Here is a 26,154-nt window from a genome sequence, read left to right as displayed (position 1 = left end):
TGCAACGACATGACACTTACAACTCGAAGATCAGAACCATCTCGTCATCGTCCTCGAACGCGTCGTGAAGATTGATCAATTTCGGATGATGGAGTTGATTCATTATGTCAATTTCCTTCCTAATTAGCTCCTTCTCCATCGCATGGGAGACTGGAATAAATTTAGCCGCGAATATATTCCCGGTCGATCTCTCACGACAACGGTGGACCACCCCGAACGCGCCAGTTCCTATCTCCTCGAGGATGTCGTATCTGTCGTATACGGAGATGTGCTTGATCTCGACAGGCTGGGGCACGTATTTGCTGTAAACGTCGAATACGAATTGATCGTAATCCCGCGGCTTCTCGTCGCTTCGTCCCCGGATCTTCTTCCCCGTCTCGTCCACCTTGTACTCCTTCTGTTTGAACTCCCTCTTGACCGTGCCCTTGGTGGTGATCAACGGCGTCACCTCGCTGGGATCCGATCTCCCGTAAATATTCTCCGCGCACACCCGGAAGTCGTATTGGTGGCCCGGGCTCAACCCTGTGACAGCCATCGAACAGAATCTCGTGTTACCGACCCTGATCCAACTGGTCATCGGGTGTTCCCTCTTCTCGACCAGGTAATTGGTGATGTTGCTGCCTCCGTCCCAGACGGGCGGTTTCCAGGTCAGAGCCAACGAGTCGTGGCCGACGTTGTCCACTTGAGGGAACCTTGGAGGGTCCGGCCTGTCGCTTATCTGTATCTTGATGATGGCGCTGTCTTGGCCCAGGTCGTTCTCGGCCGTGATTCGATATGGGCCGGAATCTATACGATTTCCGTCTATTATCGTGAGCACCGCGTGCCTCTCCTTCACCTCAACCGTGTAATGTCCCCCTGACTCGATCAGCTCTCCCTCCCTGACCCAAGTTATCTTCGGTTTCGGGTAGCCGGTGAACGGGATCTTGATCACCACGTTCACCCCCTTGTCGAAGAAGGCCGTGTCCCTGAACCTCGGAGGCACGTTCAACTTGGGCGGGGTCTTGATCAGAAGTTCACCCTTGGTCGACTTGACGCCGCACTTGTTCACAGCCCGGCAGAAGTACTCGTCCGCGTCCTCGCCGAACACGTCGTGGATGATCAGGTTGTGCACATCGCCCTCCGAGTATATGTTGTAACGGGACCCGGTCACGATCTCACGGGCGCCCTTGAACCAAGTGATGGTCGGCCTCGGGACGCCGACGATCTTGCACTGGAAGTGGGCGTTGTGGTTCTGCACGCAGCTCACCTTGTGCAACGGTTGGATCACCTCGGGCGGCTTGGCCGCCTGCGGGTCGGCTATCTTCACCGAGGTCGAGGCCTTCGACTCGGGGCCGAGGCCTGCAGCGTTCTGGGCGAACACGCGGAACTCGTACTGCCTTCCCTCGATCAGGTTCGTGACGTTGATCTGGGTGGGCAGGCAGATGATCACGTTCACGCGTACCCACGCCTGGCTGCCCACTTCGCGTTTATCGATCCAGTACCCTTGGATCTTCGACCCGCCGTCCGTCTCCGGCTTCTCCCACGACAGGTTCACGAAATCTCCGCCCACCTCGGTCACTTTCGGCGTGCCAGGCGGGCCGGGCGGGTCGAAGGGCGCTTTCGCTTTGACGGGGTTGGTCCCCTCGAGGGGGGGGCCCATTCCGTTGTCGTTCACCGCCATCACGCGGAACAGATACTCCTGGCCCTCGGTCAGGCCCTGGACCACGAAGCTGCAATCCTTGCAGAACGAGGAGGCGATGATCCAGTGGGCGTGGCTGACGTCGCGACGTTCCACCACGTAGTGGGTGACGCGGACGCCGCCGTCGAACTTGGGAGGGCGCCACGAGACGGTGCACGTGTGCTTGTTCACGTCGGTCACCTCGAGCGGCTCGCTCGGCGGACCGGGTAGACCGGTGATGCACACGTTGAACGAGCCGCTCACGCTCCCGCTGTCGTTCGTTATGGAAACGTCGTACACGCCCGCGTCGTCCTTCTCGATATCCTTGATGAAGATGATCAGGTACTCGTCGAACACCGTGTACTTGATGTGGCTGGTCTCCACCACCTTTCGGCCATCTTTCTTCAACGTGACGTCCATCGGTTGATCCCCGCTGTAGTAAATCTTGATCTTGGTGTTGTCGTTTTCTGCAAGGTAAAGGATGTCGGGCATGCGCTCGATGCGTGGCGGCGAGCCGATCTTCAGTCGACACGTGGTCGTGGCCAGGCCGAGCGGATTCGATATTTGACAGCTGTAATCTCCCGTATCCGAGTCGGAAACGTCGCTTATCACGAGCCTGTAAATTCCATCGAACGCTTCTGCGCGGAATCGGCCGCCTATCGTGATCTCTCTTCCGTTCTTCAACCACCTGAAAATATAATAACGGGTTACGGATCTAGTGATTTAAGAATACGATCTAGTTATTTTATTGGGTTGGCAACTAAGTAATTGCGGATTTCGCTCATAGATGGCTTCGGTTGAATTTTTTAGTGAGTTTGCTGGCGTAGTAAAACAAATGTAAAACGCGTTTTGTTGTTTCATAGTTGGCAATTCAGCTGTCAATCGGTAAAAAAAGTTTTTTGATAGATTGCGTAGTTTTTGTTTGGCGTTCGTTGAAAAATGGAAAATCGAAAGGAACATTATCGTCATATTTTGCTTTTTTATTTTCGCGAAGGGAAAAATGGCGACGAAGCCTTAAAAGAACGTCAGTGTCAAAATTGGTTTGACAAATTTCGTTCTGATGATTTTTCACTCAAAGACGAAAAACGCTCTGGTCGATCTAATCAAAGCAATAATCGATTCGGATCGTCACAGTACAACTCGTGAGATTGCAGAGAAGCTTCATGTATCGCGTACATGCAGCAAAAACCACTTAAAACAACTTGGCTATGTTCAAAAACTCGATACATGGGTTCCTCGCGAACTGAAAGAAAAGCATTTAACGCAACGCGTTAACAGCTGCGATTTGCTAAAGAAACGTAATGAAAATGACCCATTTTTAAAACGACTGATAACTGGTGATGAAAAATGGGTTGTTTACGACAATATCAAGCGGAAAAGATCGTGGAGCAGGCCACGTGAACCAGCTCGAACAACATCAAAAGCTGGTATTCGTCGAAAGAAGGTTTTGTTATCAGTTTGGTGGGATTACAAAGAAATTGTCTATTTTGAACTCTTACTACCCAATCGAACGATCAATTCTGTTGTCTACATTGAACAACTAACGAAATTAAACGATGCGGTTGAAGAAAAGCGGCCCGAATTGACAAATCGAAAAGGTGTCGTATTCCATCATGACGATGCAAGGCCACACGCATCTTTGGTCACTCGGCAAAAATTATTGGAGCTTGGTTGGGATGTTTTGCCACATCCACCATATAGTCCTAATCTTGCACCATCCGATTACTTTTTGTTTCGATCTTTACAAAACTCCTCGAATAAAAAAAAATTTCAATAACGATGATGATATCAAGTCGTACCTGATTCAGTTTTTTGCTAATAAAAACCACAAGTTTTACGAACGTGGGATTATGATGCTGCCTGAAAGATGGCAAAAGGTCATTGATCAAAATGGGCAATGCATTACGGAATAAAGTTATTTAGCTCCACGAAAAAATTGTCTTTGATTTTCTAAAAAAAAATCCGCAATTACTTAGTTGCCAACCCAATGTAATGAAATTAAGAATCGTTGAAAAACGATTTCGAACCTTGCAGTGGGCAACGGTTTCCCGGTTGCCTCGCACTCGAGCACGCAAGTCTTGCCTAGCGGCACGTTGGTGCTGATCGGCAGAGTTCTGACGAACTCGGGCTTCTCGCCGCCCTCCACCTCGCAGATCTTGACCGGCGTGGTGCAGGAGCTCGGCTCCGACCTGCCGGCGGCGTTCACCGCGAAGATGCGGAACTCGTAGTCCCCGCGCTCGATCAGGTGGAGGACGGTGTACTCGGTGTCGGTCACGTTGTACTCGTTGCACTTGGCCCAGATCGCGCTTCCGACCTCGCGCTTCTCGATCACGTAGCCCGTGATCCGGCTACCCCCATCGGAGATGGGCGCCTCCCACTTCAGGTCGACGTAGTTCTTGCCAACCTTGACGACTTGGGGGGTACCGGGTGGCGAGGGCACGTTGAACTTGCTCTTCAGCTTGAACGGCGGCGAGGACGGGCTCGGCTTGCTGAAACCGGCCGCGTTCTTCGCCCGTATCCTGAACTCGTACTCGTGCCCGCTCAACAGATTGTAGCAAATGTACGTTGTGTCCTTGACCAGGTAATCGTTCGCCACTCGCCACTGAGCGTCGTCGGCCGGGTCCCGGAACTCGATCTTGTAACCCTGAAAAGAAAGGATTGTTTATCTTCATCTATTATTATATAATTTATTATTAACATATTATTATATTCATTATTGTTAACATATTATTATATTAATTTTTGTTAACATATTATTATATTTATTATTGTTAACATATTATTATATTTATTAATTAATTTATTTATTATTGTTAACATATTATATTTATTATTATTAACATATTTATTATTGTTAACATATTATTATATCTATTATTGTTAACATATTATTATATCTATTATTGTTAACACATTATTATATTCATTATTGTTAACACATTATTATATTCATTATTGTTAACACATTATTATATTCATTATTGTTAACATATTATTATATTCATTATTATTAACATATTATTATATTCATTATTGTTAACATATTATTATATTCATTATATTATTATATATATTATTATATATATATTATTATATTCATATTATTATATTCATTATTGTTAACATATTATTATATTCATTATTGTTAACATATTATTATATTCATTATTATTAATATATTATTATATTATTATTATATTATTATATTATTATTATTAACATATTATATTCATTATTATTAACATATTATTATTCATTATTATTAACATATTATTATATTCATTATTATTAACATATTATTATATTCATTATTGTTAACATATTATTATATTCATTATTGTTAACATATTATTATATCTATTATTGTTAACATATTGTTATATCTATTATTGTTAACATATTATTATATTTATTATTGTTAACATATTATTATATTTATTATTATTAACATATTATTATATTTATTATTAATATATTATTATATTTATTATTATTAATATATATTATTATATATTAACATATATTATTTATCTTCCTTCAGAGAACCTTGAAGGGATATTTGTCCTTTACCTGGACACGGGATCCACCGTCGGATATCGGGCGAGTCCAGACCAGGGTCGCGTTCGACGTGTCCCAATCGATGACGCGTGGTTGTCCAGGCGGATCGGGGACCGTGAACGGGAATTTGGCGGTGATCGGCTCGTCTGCTTGCAACGGTTCCGATATGCCGTATTGGTTCTCAGCGCGAACGCGGAAGTTGTACTGGCGATTCGGCTCGAGGCCGATCACGTCGTAGTGGGTGTTCCTTACGAAACTACTCAATTTCACCCAGTACTGAAATCGTTGATATACGTTAATAAACGTTCTTGAGAGGAAAAAGAGAAATGGCAGGTACTCACGCCAGCTGGATCTAATTTTTCCACTATGTAATTCGTAACGGGCGAACCACCATCGTCGAACGGAGCTTTCCAAGATAACGTGCACGTTTCGGGGGTAATATCGGAAATATCGAGCGGTCCTTGCGGAGGAGATGGTTTGTCTATATAAAAAAAATACAAAATTGATACAAATTCTTGATATCAATTTCGATGAATTTCGCGCGAATACTCACCGACCACGAGAACTCTGCACGAAGCAGAATCGGTACCGACAGTGTTCGTGAGATAGATGGTGTACGTTCCCGTGTCGGATCTCTTTGCCTTTTTGTTGATGAACTGGGACGCGATGTCAGTTGTGTCGAATTTGATTCTATCGCTGGTGAGCACTTCTTCGCCGTTGATGGACCAGCTTGGCCTTGGTTTCGGATTCGCCGTGAATGGTACGGTTATCGTGAACGGTTCACCGGCGATCACCGTCATGTCGCGAATACTGAGATCAGACGTGATCCTTGGCGGGACTGGAAAAAAAATTTGTGCGAATGATAAATGCATTTAAGCGTCATATATCGATAGAGCATTTCGGTTCGAATCGAAAAACGAAAGACACTCACACGGTGGCGCACTGGCCCTGATAACGTCCGAATTGGAACTCCACGGTCCGCGTCCTGCCGCGTTCTCGGCCGCGACGCGGAATTCGTAGTCGTGATTCTCTATGAGACCGGTGACTCTACAAAAATTGATTAATCGATAACAATACCGACTAAGCGCTCGATCGGTAAAGCAGGAATTACCTGTAATTAGTTTCGTGGACGAGAGATGGCGTTGCCTTCACCCATTTGTCCTCGCTCAACAGACGCTTCTCGATAACGTATCCGAGGATAGGTGAACCACCGTCGTGGCGAGGCTTCGTCCAGGTAATCGTGATACTATCCTCCGTCGTTTCGACGCCCTTTGGCGTTCCAGGTGCCCCAGGTGGGTCGAACGGATGCCTGGCCTTGATCGGATCCATCGTGGTCACAGGATCCGAGGTGCCATATTGATTTTCGGCCATTACTCGGAATTCGTACATACTTCCGACCGTTAGATTTCTCACTCGGAAGAACGGTGTCGTCACGTAGCTGCTCACCTGTCGTGATAAGAGAGAAAAAGTGAACGAAAGATATCGCGAAACGAAACGTGCCGAGTTTCCAACATTGTAACACGCGTAATACCTTGGACCACGAGCCCTTCGGTTCTCGTTTCTCGACGACGTAGTTCGTGATGTCGGCTCCGCCATTGTCTTTCGGTGGGTTCCAGAATAGCGTGAGAGCATCACCGCCAAATTCATCGGCGTGAAGATTCTCGGGTGGATTTGGTCGATCCAGAACCTTAACGTTTATTGTAGCGGTGTCGAAGCCCGAGGAATTGCGTAATTGAAGACGGTATTGTCCACCGTCCGAACGTTTCGCATTTTTCACCACGAGACTGCAAACAAGAGAAAACTCATAATCGATTGATTCGTAATTGCGACGATCAATTTGTAACGGAGTGATCGATAAATACCTAGCGTAATCGTCGCCCAATTGTTGGTGCACGCGTGGTTCGGTCTCATCTTTGATAACGTCGTTGGCATACCAAGTGGCAGTGGGTTTGGGGAAACCAATATAAGGCACGTGTATGGAGAAATCTTCGCCGGCACGGACGGTAATGTCGCGAACCCCTCCGAGATCCATGACAGGCTTGTTGGGTTGTTCCTCGATAACAATCGGATTGCTCGGCCGACTAGGATCGCTGTTGCCCACATCGTTCACGGCTATCACTCTGAACAGATATTCTTCTCCCTCGGTGAGTTTTGGCACTGTGTACACGTTGGTCGGTATAAGGGCGCCATTAACGTCATCCCATTCGTCCTGGCCTCTCTGCTTCATCTGAATGATATAACCTCTAATTTTGGCGCCACCGTCGCTGCGTGGCGGCCGCCAACTTAACGTCACCGAATCTTTTGTGATTCTGTCGGGTTTCGGTGGTTCGGGAGCATCAGGACGAACTGAAACGCAATAATCGAGTTTTTTCCGACTATTTCTTTGAAAAAGTTATACATTTGTTGTGTCTATTGTACTTACGACGTTGGTGTCCAGCGGTAATAGGCTCGGTTGGCTTACTGGGTTTGCCAGGTCCGGCTTCGTTGACAGCGATGACACGGAATTCGTATTTAGATCCCTCGTGAAGATCTTGTACCGTGAACGTTGTATTCGGAGTGGGATAATTGTTGACTTTGAGCCACTCGCCACCCCGTTCCCGTCTTTCCACGTAATATCCTGCGTTAGAGGTTAGGTTTTGAATCATTACATCAACGTTTGATTCACGTGAAATATACGTTTCTACGAAACAAAAGGGAGGAATGTCCAACCTGTGATGGGCTTGCCACCGGTATTGAGCGGTGGATTCCAGAAAAGACTGCAACTGTTGGGCGTGTACCCGAGAATTTCTGGTTGACTGGGAGCATCCGGCGGATCGTACGGGCTCTTGGCGATGACCGGTTTGCCTTCCAATGGTTCCGACACACCGTACATGTTTTCTGCTCGCACTCTGAACACGTATTTCTTGCCTTCGGTAAGACCTTTGGCGGTGTAACTCGTTCTCGGACAATATCCGGGCGTTTGCCGCCAGTTGTCGGTTCCATAGTCCGATACTTCGACGATGTAATTGGTTATGTCGGATCCACCGTCGTCCACGGGTCGGTTCCACGACAACGAAACGGATTCTTGCGTGGTGCCGGTGTATTGAAGCGGGCCTTGAGGTGGTCCCGGTCTGTCGACCACGATCACCTCGATATCGGCCGAATCTTTACCGTGCTCGTTCGTTGCCGTAATCGTGTATATACCGCCATCTTCTCGGACGGATTTTTCGACCAGCAAGTTGGTACGATCGCTCTTGGTTTCGGTCTGAAAGGTTATTCGAAGAAAAGAGGTTAAAACTACTCGCTCGAAAACTGTAAACTCACTCGATTAAAATTGTAAAAATCTTCAATCAAACTTACCGATATTCTCAGAGTTTCGAAGAGAGGCTTTCCATCCTTGGTCCACACGATGGTGGGAGTCGGTGCACCGGACAGTGGAATGTTAACGTTGATTGGTTCTCCGGCACGAACTTTGATCTTGCGTCCGATTAACGCGTCCAGATTCAATTTCGGCTTTTCTTTCATCGGCTTGGCGATAAATACGGCGGACGTGTCGCTAGGTTTGCCCGCTCCAGCTGCATTTATCGCGGTCACCCGGTACTCGTATTGATGACCCTCGGTCACGTGGTCGTCGTAGTATTCGGCGTATCTTGCAGGCTCCTTGGTCAATTTCAGCCATCGACCAGTCGCACGATCGCGTCGCTCCACGTCGTAGCCAATGATCTTCGATCCACCGTTGCTGATCGGCGCCGTCCATCTGATCTTTATGTGATCCTTGTCCGCGTCGACGCATTCCGGCTTGCCAGGTTGTCCAGGTGCGACTGAAGGTAAAATGATATACGATAATATAATTCTTAATCTCGACTACGCGTTGATAAATTAAATTTAAAAAGGTTTACCGAATTGGTTCTTGGCGACGATCGAGTGGTCGGTGGTGAGCGGATCCGAGCGTCCCTGAAGATTTTCCGCGCTTATTCTGAACTCGTAGGTCGTGCCTTCGAGCAATCTCGGTACCGTGGCGTGGGTGTACTTAGGATTGACGTGAGTTATTGCCGGAACCCAACCACCGCCATGGGTCAAATCACGTTTCTCTATTATGTATCCACTGTGAAACGAACAATATATTATTTTTCTCTTCCATAACCAATTCACGTCTTACGTTATATTCACTCACGTGATCTCGCTACCGCCATTATCTTTGGGCGGTTTCCAAGACAAGGTGACCGATTGACTGGTGATCTCTTCGTATTGCAGAGGGCCTTCCGGCGGACCTGGCCTGTCGAGAACGATCACCTGGAAACTACCTTCGTCTATTCCGCTGCTGTTCTTCAACAACAAGTGATACAGTCCAGAATCGGATCTCTGTGCGTTGACCGTGTGAACGATGGTATGATAACCTATCGAGGTAACTGTCGTTCTCTTGTCACTTTCCAATTCTCTGCTACCAACCGTCCAAATGACTTCCGGGGTTGGTTCACCGATAAAATCGATATCTACGTGGAAGATGAGGCCAGCCTTGACCCGAATATCTTGCAGAGGCGTCTTGATCTTGGGAGCCACTGAAATATCAGTTTTGGATAAGAAACGTTGCTTTGGAATGAATAAAGTAAAATCACACTACTCACGGTAACGTGGTTTGGCAGTGACCAGGTCGCTTGGCTCAGAGGGTTCAGATTGTCCAGCAGCGTTCACTGCAATCACGCGGAACTCGTATTCTTGTCCTTCGGTCAAGTCGGGCACAGTGGCGTTCGTCTGGGTTGGAGGAACGTGAATCGCGTTCACCCAATATGGGCTGCCTTTCTCCTTCTTCTGAACTATATATTCCGTTATCGGGGAGCCACCATCGCTGCTCGGGACTGGCCATTGCAAGTCGACGTGATCTTTGTCCCAATCCGTGATCTGTGGTTTTCCAGGAGCGTCCGGTTCGTCTGAATCGAATATTTACAATAAATCCATTGCGACAAATTTTTAATTTAATTTTTAAGTGTACAAAGTGTAATACCAACCGAATTCATTCTTGGCAACGATACTCTTTGGCGCTTCGAGGGGATCAGATTCTCCTATCGTGTTCACAGCTTTAACCCGGAAAAGATATTCCTTGCGATGGGTCAATCTCGCCACTTCGTGACTAAGTATCATGCTCATCCCAGCATCTGACCAAGTCCCTCGTGACAAATCCATCTTTTCGATAACGTAGTGTAATATGGGGCTGCCTCCGTCGTCCAACGGATGGCCCCAAGCCAAGTGACAACCTTCTTTGGTGATCTTGCTGATTTCGAGAGGCTTCTGAGGTGGCGATGGTCTGTCGAGGACTGTGACCCTGGCGCTTGCACTGAAACGGTACGTTCATTTTACTAATCTGTCCCATTTGCACGTACATTGGATGACTCCAAGGACGAACAATGATTACCTGAACTTTCCATGCTCGTTCTCCAGGGTCAGAGTGTACCGACCGGTGTCGGATCGTACAGAGAATGGAATTTCGAAAGTAGTCTCCGTACTTGTGGTGTACATCTCGTGGCGAGAATCGGCCATGATCACGGCTCCGTCAACGGACCATGTAGCGGTGGGTTTGGGCGATGCTTGAATAGGGATGATGTAGTTGATTTTCTGCCCAGCACGGACAACCAGATCGCTCAACGCGTGCGGATCGAAGGATGGTGCAACTGCGTGTGGAAACAAAACTTATTATAATTTGGAATGAAGTAAAATGAAAAATAAAAGGACAAAATCGATTACTCACGGAAACGTGGTTTCGCGACGATTGGAGAGGAGGCCTCTGACGGCTCGCCAGGACCTGCTTTATTCACGGCAATAACTCTGAACTCGTACTCTTGGCCCTCGACCAGATCTGGAACTCGAGCGCTGGTCTTAGCTCCGTCGATCTCCAAAGCCTTCTCCCATTGGCCGAAGCGGGGCTTCTTTTCAACGATGTATCCCGTAATCGGTGATCCGCCGTCCTTTTTGGGCGGTGTCCATTCCAAATCGACCCGGTCCTTATCCCAGTCGGTGGCCACGGGCGTTCCAGGCTTGTCGGGCTTGTCGTACGGATCTTTAGCCGTGATGGTGTCCATGCCTGTGAGCGGCAAGGACTCGCCTTGCTTGTTCACAGCGCGCACCCGGAATTGATAGTCGTGACCCTCGATCAAGTGATCCACGTGGGCGTAAGTGGACGTAGCTTCCGCTACGGGCACCCATCTCATGTTCTCCGTATCCATCTTCTCCACCTGGTAGTAGAGGATCTCGGAACCGCCGTCGTCCTTCGGTGGACGCCATTTCAGATTGCAGCCGTTCTTCGTCACTCCGTCGATCTTGAGGGGCCCTTCCGGCGGAGATGGCACGTCGAGCACGTTCACGGTCAGGGTGGCGCTGTCCTTGCCGTTGATGTTCCTCGCTTCCAGTGTGTACACGCCGGAATCGGAACGCCTTGCCTCCATCACGCGTACTTTCGTGTTGTAATCTTCGTTCACGATCTTGATGCGGTCGTTGGACAAAAGTACCGTGCCCTTCAGAGACCATTCCTTGCTCGGTGGCGGCTCGCCGATCACGGGAACGTCGAAGTCGTAGAAACCACCCGCTTTCACTTTTACGTCCAGCATGTATTTTCTGTCGATCTTTGGTGGAACTGAAAACGAAATTTTATATAAATTTTTGTTATAGGTATATATGTATGTAAAGAAATCTCGTAGGACAACATAGAGGCAAGAAGTCTTTCTAGGAGTACCTATCTTCATTTCAAGACACTTCTATTCTAACACCATACATTACATAATAAAAGAAGTATAATTTGAATATTCAAATTATGTTAGCATGATCATTGGTTTTGATATAATATATATGTATACAATTAATTACTCAAATACAAGATTGCATTTATAAATTAAATTATTGTTACAAGTTGTGGCTTATATATATTATATCAATAGAATTCTCTAGAAGACTTAGATATGGAGCGTTGTTTGTGACAAATAGTAGAAACAAAAATGCATATGAAAATAGGTGTTTCCTTTGAAATTATTCATTCAGATCCACGAGACTTCTTTCCAACAGTGGATAAGCGTAAGAGGGAGATAATTACGATTCTTGGGTCGAGCCAAGTGAGATTTGGAAGCATCGGACGGCTCGCCAGGTCCGGCTTTGTTAACCGCTCTGACGCGGAATTCGTAGTGAATACCCTCGACCAGATCGTTCACTTTTCCACGATTCACGTCACCCTCGACCTCTGCGCATTTCTCCCAGTTCGGATTATACTTGTCCCGTTTCTCGATTATGTAACCGGTAATGGGCGAGCCACCGTCTTCCTGTGGACGATCCCATTGAAGCTCGACGAAGTCAGAGTCGTAGTCGCTGACCACAGGTGTGCCAGGTTTCCCAGGTTCGTCTGAAATACCATCGATCCATTAGTTTAAAAAAGTACATAGATATACATAGCAAGATATGAAAGAGATTGACTCACCGAAAGGATTTTTAGCCTCGATGCTCTGCATCGCGGCCAACGGTTCCGATTTACCCTGTTTGTTCACCGCCCGAACACGGAATTTATACTTGTGACCAGGCGTCAATCCCTCAACTTGCAACGAGGTTTGGGGTCCGTCCGTTTCTCCTGCCGGCACCCAACGGCCAGTCGCCTCGTCCATTTTCTCCACGACGTATTTGTCTATCGGTTGGCCACCGTCGTCTTCGGGCGGTTTCCAGGTCAAGGTGCAGCCTTCGGCGTGCACGTCGGACGCCCTGAGCGGGCCTTGGGGCGGGCTCGGCACGTCCAGAACCGTCACCTTCACGAACGCCTCGTCCTCGCCGTTTATATTCTCGGCTGTTATCGTGTACCTGCCCGATTCCGCCCTCGTCGCCATCCTCACGCTCAGGCTCGTGCTGTAGTCGACGTGCTTCACTTTGACGCGCTCGGTGGGCCGAACCTCCCGTTTGCCCAACAACCATTTCGTGGTCGGCGGAGGTTCGCCGGACACCTTCACGTCGAAGCTGAAATTCTGCCCCGCCTTGATCCTAACCTCGATCAAATTCGTACGATCGATCTTGGGCGGTTGATTTCGCGGTTTCGCAATGATCGTTGGGGTCGGGTCTGAAGGCTCGCCGGGGCCAGCCTTGTTCACGGCTCGGACGCGGAACTCGTACGGTTGACCCTCGATCAAGTCGGGAACCGTCGCCGACGTTTCGTACGCAGGCACTTCCACAGCCTTCTCCCACTCCCCGTATTTGTCCTTCTTCTCGATTATGTAGCCCGTGATGGGGGAGCCACCGTCGCTCGTCGGCGGAGACCAAGCGAGATCTACGTGGTCCTTGTCCCAGTCGGTGGCGCGTAGGTCGCCCGGTTTGCCCGGCTCGTCTGAAACAATTTTCCAATTTCAGTTTCCAGTTTCCACGGGAATCACACCCGATTTATTATTCACTCACCATACGGATTCTTGGCTAGGATAGCCTGTTCCGCTTCCAGAGGTTTCGATTCACCTTCTGCGTTCACAGCCGTAACCCGGAACAGATATTCTTTGCCCGGTGTCAATCCGGACACTTCCAGATCTGGTGAAAAAAAAGAAATATGAAATAGATATTAGATCTAGGGGAATCTAGAAAGGGAAGGGAACTTACTAGGCTCGGTGGACCGACCGCAAGGCACCCAGCAACCAGTTTCAGGATCCATTTTCTCCACTTGATAATATTCGATCGGCGTGCCGCCGTCGTCCTTCGGCCTCTTCCACTTCAACTTGCACCCCTCCTTGTGCACGTCCGAAACTTGAAGCGGACCCTCCGGCGGCATCGGTTTGTCCGTAACCGTCACCTGCACCGTCACCGAATCCCTGCCCGACGAGTTGGTCGCCGTGATCGTGTAATCGCCGCTGTCGTCCCGGCTCACCGGACGAATGCTGAACTTGGTGTTGTACTCGGAATTGTCGATCTGCACCTTTCTGTCCGAGTGAAGGGGAATCGCGCCGTATCGCCACTCGATGTGAGGAGGAGGTTCACCGATCACGTTAACGTCGAATCTCAGCAACGAGCCGGCCGACAGCGTAACGTCCCTCAGATTGCGCCGATCGATCTTGGGTGCCACTGTACAAATTTACATAAGTCAATGTCAAATCGAATTCATTATTTATAGAGCGTTGGGTGTATCTCTTTATTCGCAAACTATCCATGGAATTATATGTTACGATGTACGATTAATATCGCAATGCGAATAAATTGGATCCACGCCACGAGGCTTGTTATACAATTATATACACTTACGGTAACGCGGTTTAGCGGTGAACGTTTTGCTTGTGTCGCCAGGCTCCGATTGGCCGGCTTTGTTCACGGCTATTACGCGGAACAGGTACTCGTTACCCTCGATGAGGCCGTGCACCAGGCCTTTCGTGGTGGGCGTCTCGATTTCCAAAGCCTTTTCCCACATCGTGCTGTACTTGTCCTTCTTCTCGATGATGTACCCGGTGATGGGTGACCCGCCATCGCTCACCGGCTCCTTCCAAGACAACTCGACCTGATTGGCGGTCCAGTCGACAGGTTCAGGTGCACCAGGAGGACTTGGTACGGCTAAATAAATTTTTCTCGTCAGAATTTTTCTTGGATGATGACTATTTAATTTTGTATATGTATGAATATTACTGAATGGATCTTTGGCCACGATCGAGCTGTACGTCTCCAACGGTTCCGATTCTCCTTCTTTGTTAAGCGCCTTCACTCTGAACTTGTACTCGTGTCCAGGTGTCAATCCTTCCACCTTCATTTCCGGGCCTGTCGTTTTACCGACCGGTAACCAGACACCCGTGTCCGGATCGAACTTTTCCACTAGATAACCCTCGATGGGCTCCCCACCGTCGTCCTTCGGCTTCTTCCATTTCAAAGTGCATCCCTCTGCGTGGATATCGGACACTTCGAGCGGTCCTTCGGGTTTTGCAGGTTTGGCTACGAAATAATCGAGTCGATCGTTTATTTTATTTATCGAGAAATTTTGTTTAAAATTCCGAGTATTACTTACAGACAACGGTGACTTCCACTTCGGCGGTGTCGGATCCATATTGATTCACAGCAGTAATCTTATAGATGCCGCTGTCTTTTCGTTCCGGTTTGTCGTTGAAAAACTTGCTGTTGTACGGGACGTTTTGTATCCTGCGGAACGTCGTTTGTTGGATACTCTTGTTGTTGATCACCCAAGTGACGTCTGGCGGTGGTTCTCCGATGATCTTCACGTCGAAGTGGAATCCTTCGTTCTCGCGCACCGTGATATCACGCAAGTTCTTTCTGTCAATCTTTGGCGCCACTGTCGGTAAAGATGGTTAAGAGTCGCGTTAAGAGGTTAGAATACGGAAATCGATTTATCGATTGAGAAAAGTTACTAGTATCGAATTTTAATTAAAAATAGAAAATATTTTCAGAAAATTTCGAGTGGAAAAATTACTTTGGGAAATATAAAAATTCACAAATTCAGAAATGTGATGCGATATTTGCACGAAGGCGATGGAAAATTAATACGAGAAAATTGTATCGATTGAGCGCACAAACTCGGAAAGGCAATGGATAGAAAACAAATATTTTCTTACATCGTCGGCTTTTGGCCGTGATCGGTTTACTGGTGTCGGATGGTTCGCCGGGTCCAGCAATGTTAACAGCTTTCACACGGAACTCGTACTCGACGCCCTCGTCGAGATTATCGACTCGTCCCTTGCACTCGGGTCCGGTTTCGCACGCCTTTATCCATCGTGGGCCGTCTTTCTCGCGCTTTTCAATTATATACCCAGTGATTGGAGATCCACCATCGTTTAAGGGTGGAGTCCATCTTAGGTCTATATGATCCTTGTCCCAATCGGCTGCCTCTGGTCGACCAGGTGGACCTGGCTCGTCTAACGAAACGAAACAATTCCTCGTATTATTATCATTATTATTTTTTCTCCTTTATCAGAGATATAGAGAAAAATTTAAAGCGCTAACCAAATGGATTCTTGGCTACGATCCCATGATCCGTTTCCAAAGGTTCCGATTCACCCTCCGCGTTCACAGCCGAGACTCGGAACTTGTACTCTTGACCTGGGACCAGATTTTCCACGACCATGCCCGGCTCTTTGGTGCGTCCAACCGGTATCCACCTTCCCGTCTCCGTATCCATCTTTTCCACCACGTAGTGGTCGAGTGGCACGCCACCGTCGTCCAATGGTGGATTCCACTTCAACGTGCATCCCTCTTTGTGCACGTCCGACACTTTGAGGGGTCCCTCCGGTTTACCAGGTTTGTCCAATACGAGAACCTCGATCGAGGCCTCGTCCTTTCCGGAACTGTTCTCCGCCTTCAGCGTCAACGTACCGCAATGAGCTCTCGAGGCGGACGACACCAAGAATTTGGTCCTGTAGTCCTCCAGCTCGATGGTCAACACACCGCCCGATTCCTGCTTCGCCTTGTTCAGATACCAAGTTTTCGTTGGCGGCGGCTCGCCGGTAACCTTCACGTCCAGACGAATATTGGTCCCAGCCTTGATCGTCACGTCCTTCAAATTCGTGCGATCGATCCTGGGCGCGGCGTAACGATCCTTCGCGACCAGGCTGTCGCTCGGCTCGCTCGGTTTACTTTGCCCGCCTTTGTTCACCGCTTTCACGCGGAACTGATACTTTTGCCCCTCGATCAACCCCTCCACCCTACCCTCCGTTTTATCTCCCGGAACCTCGGCCGCCTTCTGCCATTTCCCGTACTGATCCTTCTTCTCGATTATGTACTTCTCTATCGGCGCCCCGCCGTCCTTCTTCGGCGCCTTCCATTTCAGGTCCACGTGTTGCTTCGACCAATCCTTGAGATCAGGCTTGCCGGGAGCGTCTGGCTCGGCTGGATCGTTTCAAGAAAAGTTATTAAAATTTTTATCCATTTCTCTCTATCGAGAATATACAAAAGAAAATAGTATAGCGCTCACTGTAAGGATTCTTTGCCGTGGTCGGAATCGCCGTCTCCAAAGGTTCCGATTCACCCTCGGAATTGACAGCCTTCACACGGAACATGTAGTCCTTGCCTTCGTTGAGGCCTGTTACCTCGGCTTCCGGCGTCTTACTCGTCGCGCAAGGCACCCATCTTCCCGTATCAACGTCCATCCTCTCGATCACGTAGTGGTCCACTGGCTCCCCACCATCGTCGTCCGGTTTGTCCCATTTCAGCTTGCATCCTTCAGCCGTTACGTCGGACACCTCGAGCGGCCCCTTCGGCTTGCTAGGTTTACTCACCACCTAAAAACGAACGAACGATTTTTTAGATTTTCTTTTTTTGTATGTAAATAATGTATGTAATTTATATATATATTAATAATTAATATATATTATAATATATATTAATATAAATATATATTAATAATTTAATATATATTATAATTTAATATATATTATAATTTAATATATATTAATAATAAATATATATTAATAATTTAATATATATTATAATATATATCAATATAAATATATATTAATACTTTAAAGTATGTAAATATTTGTTGTGTAATATTACTCACCATCTAAAAACGAACGATTTTTTAGATTTTCTTTTTTTGTATGTAAATAATGTAATTTATATATATATTAATAATTAATATATATTATAATATATATTAATAATTTAAAGTATGTAAATATTTGTTGTGTAATATTACTCACCACCTAAAAACGAACGATTTTTTAGATTTTCTTTTTTTGTATGTAAATAATGTAGGTAATTTATATATATATATATATTAATAATTAATATATATTATAATATATATTAATATAAATATATATTAATAATTTAAAGTATGTAAATAATGTATGTAATTTATATATATTAATAATTAATATATATTATAATATATATTAATATAAATATATATTAATAATTTAAAGTATGTAAATATTTGTTGTGTAATATTACTCATCACCTAAAACGATTTTTTAGATTTTCTTTTTTTGTATGTAAATAATGTATGTAATTTATATATATATTAATAATTAATATATATTATAATATATATTAATATAAATATATATTAATAATTTAATATATATTATAATTTAATATATATTATAATTTAATATATATTAATAATAAATATATATTAATAATTTAATATATATTATAATATATATTAATATAAATATATATTAATAATTTAAAGTATGTAAATATTTGTTGTGTAATATTACTCACCATCTAAAAACGAACGATTTTTTAGATTTTCTTTTTTTGTATGTAAATAATGTAATTTATATATATATTAATAATTAATATATATTATAATATATATTAATAATTTAAAGTATGTAAATATTTGTTGTGTAATATTACTCACCACCTAAAAACGAACGATTTTTTAGATTTTCTTTTTTTGTATGTAAATAATGTAGGTAATTTATATATATATATATATATTAATAATTAATATATATTATAATATATATTAATATAAATATATATTAATAATTTAAAGTATGTAAATAATGTATGTAATTTATATATATTAATAATTAATATATATTATAATATATATTAATATAAATATATATTAATAATTTAAAGTATGTAAATATTTGTTGTGTAATATTACTCATCACCTAAAACGATTTTTTAGATTTTCTTTTTTTGTATGTAAATAATGTATGTAATTTATATATATATTAATAATTAATATATATTATAATATATATTAATATAAATATATATTAATAATTTAATATATATTATAATTTAATATATATTAATAATAAATATATATTAATAATTTAATATATATTATAATATATATTAATATAAATATATATTAATAATTTAAAGTATGTAAATATTTGTTGTGTAATATTACTCACCACCTAAAACGAACGATTTTTTAGATTTTCTTTTTTTGTATGTAAATAATGTAATTTATATATATATTAATAATTAATATATATTATAATATATATTAATAATTTAAAGTATGTAAATATTTGTTGTGTAATATTACTCATCACCTAAAAACGAACGATTTTTTAGATTTTCTTTTTTTGTATGTAAATAATGTAGGTAATTTATATATATATATATATATTAATAATTAATATATATTATATATTAATATAAATATATATTAATAATTTAAAGTATGTAAATAATGTATGTAATTTATATATATTAATAATTAATATATATTATAATATATATTAATATAAATATATATTAATAATTTAAAGTATGTAAATATTTGTTGTGTAAATATTTAATCGTACCAGGATCTCAACGTCCACTTGATCCGTGCCGCTGTCGTTCTTAGCTACGACGGTGTACGTGCCCGTATCGGATCTCTGCAATTTACTTATGATGAAGGTGGTGTGATAATCCTCGTTCTCGATCTTGAGACGATCCATGCTCTTCAGCACGGCGTCCTTCAGCTTCCAGGTGACGAGCGGTGGCGGTTCACCTTGTACATCAGCCTCGATTCGTAACAATTGGCCAACTCGCATAACCTTCTTATGTAGATTTTTGCGATCGATGCGCGGTGCCACTTTACGAAAAAAAAGAAAAAATGATATAAACACATTGCAAAAATATATATATATATATGTTAGAGTTAAAAATTTCGAATAAAGTTACTTTGATTAATTACTTATTAATTTATTTAATATCCGCTTCTCATATAATCTCGATCGTTTATAATTATTATTTTGATAAATTATTGAAGTAACTTTATTCAACTATTTAAATTTTGCTAACTATCGATGAAGAGTGTCAAAAATATATTATTATTAAAAATTAATCTTCTTAAATAACGTCATCCTTTGTTTAGATTTAATAAAGCGATGAGAAAAAGATAAGTTTACGAGGAATTGTTTCGAACGAGGCGTTCGCAAACACATATATATATGTATGCTTACAAAATCGAGGTTTGGCAACAACGCTTCTCGAAGTATCGCTCGGCTCTCCTGGCCCGGCTCTGTTTACAGCAACTATTCTGAACTCGTACTCGTGACCTTCCTCGATACCATCGGTTACTTTGGCGGTGGTGCGATCTCCAAGCACTTTCGCCACGTCTATCCACTGGCGGCCTTCCTTGTCCCTCATCTGCACGATGTATTTCTCGATCGGGGCGCCACCGTCGTCTTTGGGCGGAGTCCACTCGAGATCGACGAAGTCTTTGTCCCAGTTCTTGATCTCGGGCCGGCCAGGTTTTCCAGGCTCGTCGAACGGATTCTTCGCAATGATGGATTTGTCCGCTTCCAAATCGTCCGACTCGCCCTCCCGATTCACCGCCTTCACGCGGAACTTGTACGGTTTCCCTTCTTGAAGACCAGTCACCGTCACTTCTGGTTCCACGGATTTCGCGCAAGGGATCCATTGGCCCGTCAGGGGATCCAACTTTTCGATCTCGTAGTACTCGACCGGTACACCACCGTCGTCGTCGGGTTTCTCCCACTTCAACTTGCAACCGTGTTTGTTCACGTCGGATATTTCCAGAGGACCCTGTGGATTTGAATTTTATCGAGTTAAAATGACGTTAGTTCGAATTAGTGTGCATTAATAAATGGATAAAATTCGTTTTCAAATGTGACAGACAACTAGTCGGATAACTGATCAATCACAATTTCAATAGTTGAGAAATATTTCATAAATTTATTAAGAATTTAAATTTTTATAAACGTTTCAAAATATTTATTTAAATTATCGATAAATAATTTTGTAAATTAAAATTAAGTAATTACTTTATATTAGAAATTCATATAATGTAATGATTTGTTATGATTTGATTGTTTTTCTTATTGCAATATTTTTTAGGTTATAATATATGCATTTCTATCCATTGTTTATTTATTATATTTTAGGAAAATAAGGAATAATAATATTTCTAACTTTAATTGGCAATTTTCCTATTTCTTTCAATTCTTTTTACATTGCTTTTTTCACTTTATTATTTTCAGTTTCATTGTTATCATCATTTAAGCCTATATCTTGTAACAAATATCCAATAACTTCTTTTTTTAATAAGTATTTTCTCTTTAACATTTGTTTTTTTAGAATATCATTTCCAATTCTTATCAATCCAGTTTATTGCACGTTTCTAAAATTCAAAACTTTCTAAATTGATTGTCTGCTACAACTTTTCTCCTACATCTTCCACTTGAGGATTCAAGTTAAAAATATTTATACATTTGTATATTTCTCGTCAAAGATTTAAGGTTATAATGATCAAATTCAAATAGGATCTCGTACCTTTGGCTTGCTTGGTTTACCGATGACGATTATCTCGACATCGGCAGTGTCCTCGCCCACCTCGTTCTTCGCTTTGATCACGTATTTTCCCGTGTGCGCTCGTTTCGTTTTCAAAATGAAAAATTTGCTATTGTAGTCAATGTTGTCGACCCGTATCGTGTCGTCCGACACGATCTCCTTGTCTTGGAAGAACCAGGTTACATTTGGTGGCGGTTCACCAATGATATTCACATCCAAAGTGACGGTAAGACCGACTTTTACGGTTATCGGTTGCAAATTGGTTCGATCGATGAACGGTTTCACTGTAAACGATAAAATGAATTAAAACGCAATTTTTCCAACATGCCCATTCGACTCGAGAAATCGTATTATACTCACGCCAACGAGCTTTGGCAGTATGAGGATTGGTAGCCTCGCTAGGTTCTCCGGGACCTGCTTTGTTCACAGCTCTTACTCTAAACTGATATTGATTTCCTTCCTCCAATCGTGTCACTGTTCCCGTACACACTCGTCCTTCCACCTCGGCAGCCTTCACGAACGTGGTGCCAAATCTGTCTTTCATTTCGATTATGTAACCTGTGATGGGTGCACCACCGTCTCGTATCGGTGGTTCCCATTTCAATTTCACCATGTTTTCGGCCCAGTCGATGATTTCTGGTAGACCAGGCGCAGATGGAGGATCTAAAAGTCGAGTTTAAACGAGTTATAATGTTTCTCGACATAAGCCATCGAATGTACATATAATATAGTATAATATAGTATACAGTATATATAGTATATGTATGGTTCACTGCTGGAAAGACTTCTGATTGGTTAATGTAGAAGGAAACGCCTACTTGTTTCTAGCGCGGTATTTGTTACATATACTAATCCGACTCGAAGCTGAGTGTAAACAAAGCGTTCGAAGTGGGGATAGACTTCTTGACTTTGTGCTGTCCCCGGACTTCTTTCCACCAGTAAACAGTATACATATATATATATACATACCATAAGGATTCTTGGCGATAATAGGAACGTCCGTTTGCAACGGTTCCGATTCTCCCTCTTCGTTTACAGCTTTCACGCGGAATTCGTATCGTTTTCCAGGTTCCAAACCAGTGATAGTCTGTTCCGTTTTGTCTGGATCAACTATGCCAACTGGTACCCATCGGCCGGTCGTGACATCCATTTTCTCGACCAGATAACCGGACAACGGTAAACCGCCATCGTCCCTCGGTTTGTTCCACTTCAATTTGCATCCTTCCTTGTGGATGTCCGTCACTTCCAGAGGACCTTCCGGTTTTCCGGGCTTATCTTGAATGATAATCTCCACGTCAGCTTCGTCCTGTCCAGAATCGTTCACAGCTTTGATGGTGTATTTGCCACTCAGTTTGCGGCTAGTTTGGGTCAAATGAATTTTGGTTAGGTAATCCTCGTTATCGATTTTCACGTTGGCACTTGTTTGAAGGACCGCGCCTCCAAAGTTCCAGGTAACGGTTGGAGGTGGTTCACCTTCGATGTCGACTTCTAGTTTCACCATTTGACCCGCTCTTACTTTAATCGTTTTCAATTTATCGCGATTTATATGTGGTTTCACTGGAAAATGAAAAACGTGTATATATATAAATGTATATATATCGAAATTGTTGAAGTATTGTTAGAAAGAAGTTTCGAAAAAGGAATCGTAAATTTGATTGGATAAATTTGGAAAGAAACGCCTATTTTCATATATACTGATCCAGAACATCAATTCGTAATTAAATCTCGATTAGTGTAGACATCTAGAAAATCTAACGTATAATATAAAAATTATTTCTCAAAATATGTGTAGGCTAATTATGATTTGTAATATTAGTTTAATTTATAAATATAATTTTGTATTCGATTAAAATAAAAATAATTAAAATAAGAATTATATATATACAAATATATTATACAAATATATATAGATATATTAATATTATATCGAAATCAGTCTTAGATCCTAATGTAGCTTCATACAAAATAATTTTTACGACTTTGAATATTCAAATTATAGCTTTTCTATTACTAGTGTAGTGCGTGGTATATCAACAAAGCGTTTGAAGTGGGGAGAGGCGGTCCTAGCGAAAACGCCCCTGTCTTTGTGCCTTCCCACCAAACTTGTTTCCAGCAGTGAACAGTACCGTTATAATCCTTCGTTAGGACCGCCTACTTTCATTTCAGACGCTTTGTTAACAATCCCTTGACATCGCACACTACTAGTGGTGTAGACAAACTATAATTTGAATATTCAAAATCATAAAAATTATTTTTCAATTATAAAATCACTTTAGAATAATCATTTAAGAAATTGAAATATTTTCCAAATTATCAAGTTATTTTAAACTATTATAAATCATAATTAATCTACACATGAGAAATAATAAAATTTTTACATTATATCAATAGAATTCTTTGGATTTTATGTTTAAGTTAACGCAACGAGATCATTGTTTCCGATTAGTATAAGTACGGCAATGAACAGTACTCACGATGTCGCGCCTTTGCCACGTGCGGCTTGGTTGGATCGCTGGGTTCCGATGGCCCAGCTTTGTTAACGGCACGCACGCGGAATTGGTACACGGAACCTTTCTTCAAACCAGTGACACGCCCTTTTGGTTGGGGCGAGTCTGTTACAGTGGCCTCTTGCCAATTCGGCGACGGCTTCTCCTTCATTTCGATTATGTAACCCGTAATAGGTGCGCCTCCCGTACTTTTCGGCGGTTCCCATTTCAAATCGACACGATCCACGTCCCAATCTTCGAATTCCGGCACACCAGGCTTACTGGCTACGTCTAAAAATTATTGTTATTCAAACTTATCAGTGAAAACTTTCTTATAGAAATATTCTTTTTATACGGGCAATTTTTCAATGGTTTTCTCACCATAAGGATTCTTTGCAATGGTCGAACTGTCGGTGACCAATGGCTCGGATTCCCCTTCTTCGTTAATCGCCTTCACCCTGAATTCGTATTCGTGACCCTCTTGAAGACCTTTAACGTCCATTTCGGTATCCGAAGTACGCCCGACGGGGACCCATCTGCCGGTCGCTTTGTCCAGTTTCTCAATTTGATAACTGGTAATGGGTAAACCGCCATCGTCTTCCGGTTTTTCCCATTTCAATTTCAAACCGCTCTTTGTAACATCGTATACCTTCAAAGGACCCTTTGGTTTTCCAGGAGCAGCTGTTAATAATTTATGAATCGAATTAGTAATAATAAATAAATAATAAGTTGTACAATATCAATTTCAGAGATTTTCAATATCATTGGGCTTACATAGTATCGTAACTTCGACCTCAGCCTCGTCTTCACCGTGAGGATTTACAGCCTTTATTTTCCACACGCCGGTATTTTTTCGCACGCAGTCGGTAATATTGAGTTTCGTATTGTAATCGACGTTGACAATTTCTATATTACCACCGCTCTGAACCGCCTGATTCGCGTGATACCACGTGATCTCTGGAGGCGGTTCACCACGAACGTCCACGTCGTATTTGATTGGCTTGCCAGCACGGACCGTGATTGGTTTCAAGTTCGTACGATCGATTCTTGGTTTCACTGTAGGAATAAAAGAAGAAATGAAAGAATGACTCGATCGAAACTTTACTCGAATACGTATACGTATTACGACAAATAAAAAGATGAAATGAAATACGATATTTACGCGCTTTGTGTTTGCATATTTGCATCTTTGAAGCGTCGGATGGCGGAGATGGGCCGGCTTTGTTCACGGCGATGATCCTGAACTGATATTCCCCGCGTTCCTTCAAGTCCCCTACTTTGGCCTCCAGTTGATTTCCAGGTACCTCCATCGCCTTCTCCCAATCTGGTTTGTAACGATCCTTCTTCTCGATTATGTACTTCTCGATAGGCGCACCGCCGTCGAAATCAGGAGCGGTCCATTTCAAACTTATCGACTCGTTGTCATAGTCGGTTATCTCAGGTGTTCCAGGTTTATGCGGCTCGTCTTAAAGAAACAAATCATCGAAATTAGATTAATTATAACGCATGGAAGGAGCAAAATTTAAAACGAATCTGGAAGAAAGTTCTTTCCTTCTCGTCTTACCGTACGGATTTCTGGCGATGATTCCCCGCTCGCTCTCCAAAGGTTCGGAATCACCTTCGTCGTTGACCGCTGTAACGCGGAATTTGTACTCGCTTCCCGGATTCAATCCCGTCACCTCGAATTCCGTGAGCGGCGCATTGCCCGGAACCTTTCCCACTCTCACCCACTTGCCAGTTTTCGTGTCCAATTTCTCAATCTCGTATTCTTTGATCGGAACGCCGCCATCGTCCTCCGGCTTCTCCCACTTCACCTTGGCCGACGTGGCTGTAATATCCGTCACTTCCAACGGACCTTTCGGCGCGTCTGGCTTGCCTGAACGAAGCAAAACGATACAAAACGTTTACTCGTTTCTTCATTTCATATACGTATATACCATGGATCGATAAAAAAGATAATCGACAATTTACCGAGAACAGTAAGTTCCACGGTTTCCTCGTCCTTTCCGTTAACATTCTCCGCGATGAGGGTATACTTTCCAGTGTCTTTACGCATCGCGTTTACGATGGTAAAGTCTGTGTGATAATCCACGTTCTCGATCTTGATACGTTCGGTAGTAGTAAGAGGTATGTTGTCCCTCCAAATCCACTTAACTTCTGGAGGCGGTTCGCCTATGATGTCTACCGACCATTTGTGCGTGCGTCCAGCCTTGATGACTATAGACTTGAAATTCGTTCTGTCGATTCTCGGTTTAACTGAAA

The 26,154-nt window shown here is 43.1% G+C and overlaps 1 protein-coding gene across 50 annotated transcripts in view; it reads right to left on the bottom strand.

The window, feature by feature from the left end:
* Nucleotides 1-26,154, bottom strand: part of LOC409821 (twitchin) — a 74,638-nt gene that overhangs the window by 4,441 nt on the left and 44,043 nt on the right. For all 50 annotated transcript variants that reach the window (XM_026438858.1, XM_026438902.1, XM_026438905.1 and 47 more), the window contains 39 exons: nucleotides 25,864-26,148; nucleotides 25,457-25,768; nucleotides 25,055-25,357; nucleotides 24,667-24,948; nucleotides 24,274-24,573; nucleotides 23,881-24,183; nucleotides 22,376-22,963; nucleotides 21,767-22,069; nucleotides 21,389-21,690; nucleotides 20,056-20,641; nucleotides 19,411-19,685; nucleotides 17,100-17,406; nucleotides 16,133-17,014; nucleotides 15,745-16,044; nucleotides 15,183-15,464; nucleotides 14,810-15,109; nucleotides 14,435-14,737; nucleotides 13,799-14,257; nucleotides 13,607-13,729; nucleotides 12,651-13,538; nucleotides 12,273-12,575; nucleotides 10,938-11,819; nucleotides 10,605-10,860; nucleotides 10,201-10,526; nucleotides 9,820-10,122; nucleotides 9,369-9,753; nucleotides 9,094-9,299; nucleotides 8,555-9,015; nucleotides 7,925-8,459; nucleotides 7,638-7,832; nucleotides 7,078-7,561; nucleotides 6,747-6,999; nucleotides 6,327-6,661; nucleotides 6,147-6,262; nucleotides 5,769-6,053; nucleotides 5,557-5,696; nucleotides 5,228-5,491; nucleotides 3,685-4,301; nucleotides 21-2,345 (listed from right to left, as the gene is read on the bottom strand). In XM_026438858.1, coding sequence (XP_026294643.1) covers nucleotides 21-2,345; nucleotides 3,685-4,301; nucleotides 5,228-5,491; nucleotides 5,557-5,696; nucleotides 5,769-6,053; nucleotides 6,147-6,262; nucleotides 6,327-6,661; nucleotides 6,747-6,999; nucleotides 7,078-7,561; nucleotides 7,638-7,832; nucleotides 7,925-8,459; nucleotides 8,555-9,015; nucleotides 9,094-9,299; nucleotides 9,369-9,753; nucleotides 9,820-10,122; nucleotides 10,201-10,526; nucleotides 10,605-10,860; nucleotides 10,938-11,819; nucleotides 12,273-12,575; nucleotides 12,651-13,538; nucleotides 13,607-13,729; nucleotides 13,799-14,257; nucleotides 14,435-14,737; nucleotides 14,810-15,109; nucleotides 15,183-15,464; nucleotides 15,745-16,044; nucleotides 16,133-17,014; nucleotides 17,100-17,406; nucleotides 19,411-19,685; nucleotides 20,056-20,641; nucleotides 21,389-21,690; nucleotides 21,767-22,069; nucleotides 22,376-22,963; nucleotides 23,881-24,183; nucleotides 24,274-24,573; nucleotides 24,667-24,948; nucleotides 25,055-25,357; nucleotides 25,457-25,768; nucleotides 25,864-26,148 — 16,354 coding nt within the window. The remainder of the gene's footprint in view (nucleotides 1-20; nucleotides 2,346-3,684; nucleotides 4,302-5,227; nucleotides 5,492-5,556; nucleotides 5,697-5,768; nucleotides 6,054-6,146; nucleotides 6,263-6,326; nucleotides 6,662-6,746; nucleotides 7,000-7,077; nucleotides 7,562-7,637; nucleotides 7,833-7,924; nucleotides 8,460-8,554; nucleotides 9,016-9,093; nucleotides 9,300-9,368; nucleotides 9,754-9,819; nucleotides 10,123-10,200; nucleotides 10,527-10,604; nucleotides 10,861-10,937; nucleotides 11,820-12,272; nucleotides 12,576-12,650; nucleotides 13,539-13,606; nucleotides 13,730-13,798; nucleotides 14,258-14,434; nucleotides 14,738-14,809; nucleotides 15,110-15,182; nucleotides 15,465-15,744; nucleotides 16,045-16,132; nucleotides 17,015-17,099; nucleotides 17,407-19,410; nucleotides 19,686-20,055; nucleotides 20,642-21,388; nucleotides 21,691-21,766; nucleotides 22,070-22,375; nucleotides 22,964-23,880; nucleotides 24,184-24,273; nucleotides 24,574-24,666; nucleotides 24,949-25,054; nucleotides 25,358-25,456; nucleotides 25,769-25,863; nucleotides 26,149-26,154) is intronic.

This window comes from Apis mellifera, linkage group LG2 (genome assembly GCF_003254395.2).
Source record: "Apis mellifera strain DH4 linkage group LG2, Amel_HAv3.1, whole genome shotgun sequence".
Classification (NCBI taxonomy): Eukaryota; Metazoa; Arthropoda; class Insecta; order Hymenoptera; family Apidae; genus Apis; species Apis mellifera.
The sequence above is the reverse complement of the archived record's forward strand: the minus strand, read 5'-3'. Positions and strand labels throughout refer to the sequence as shown.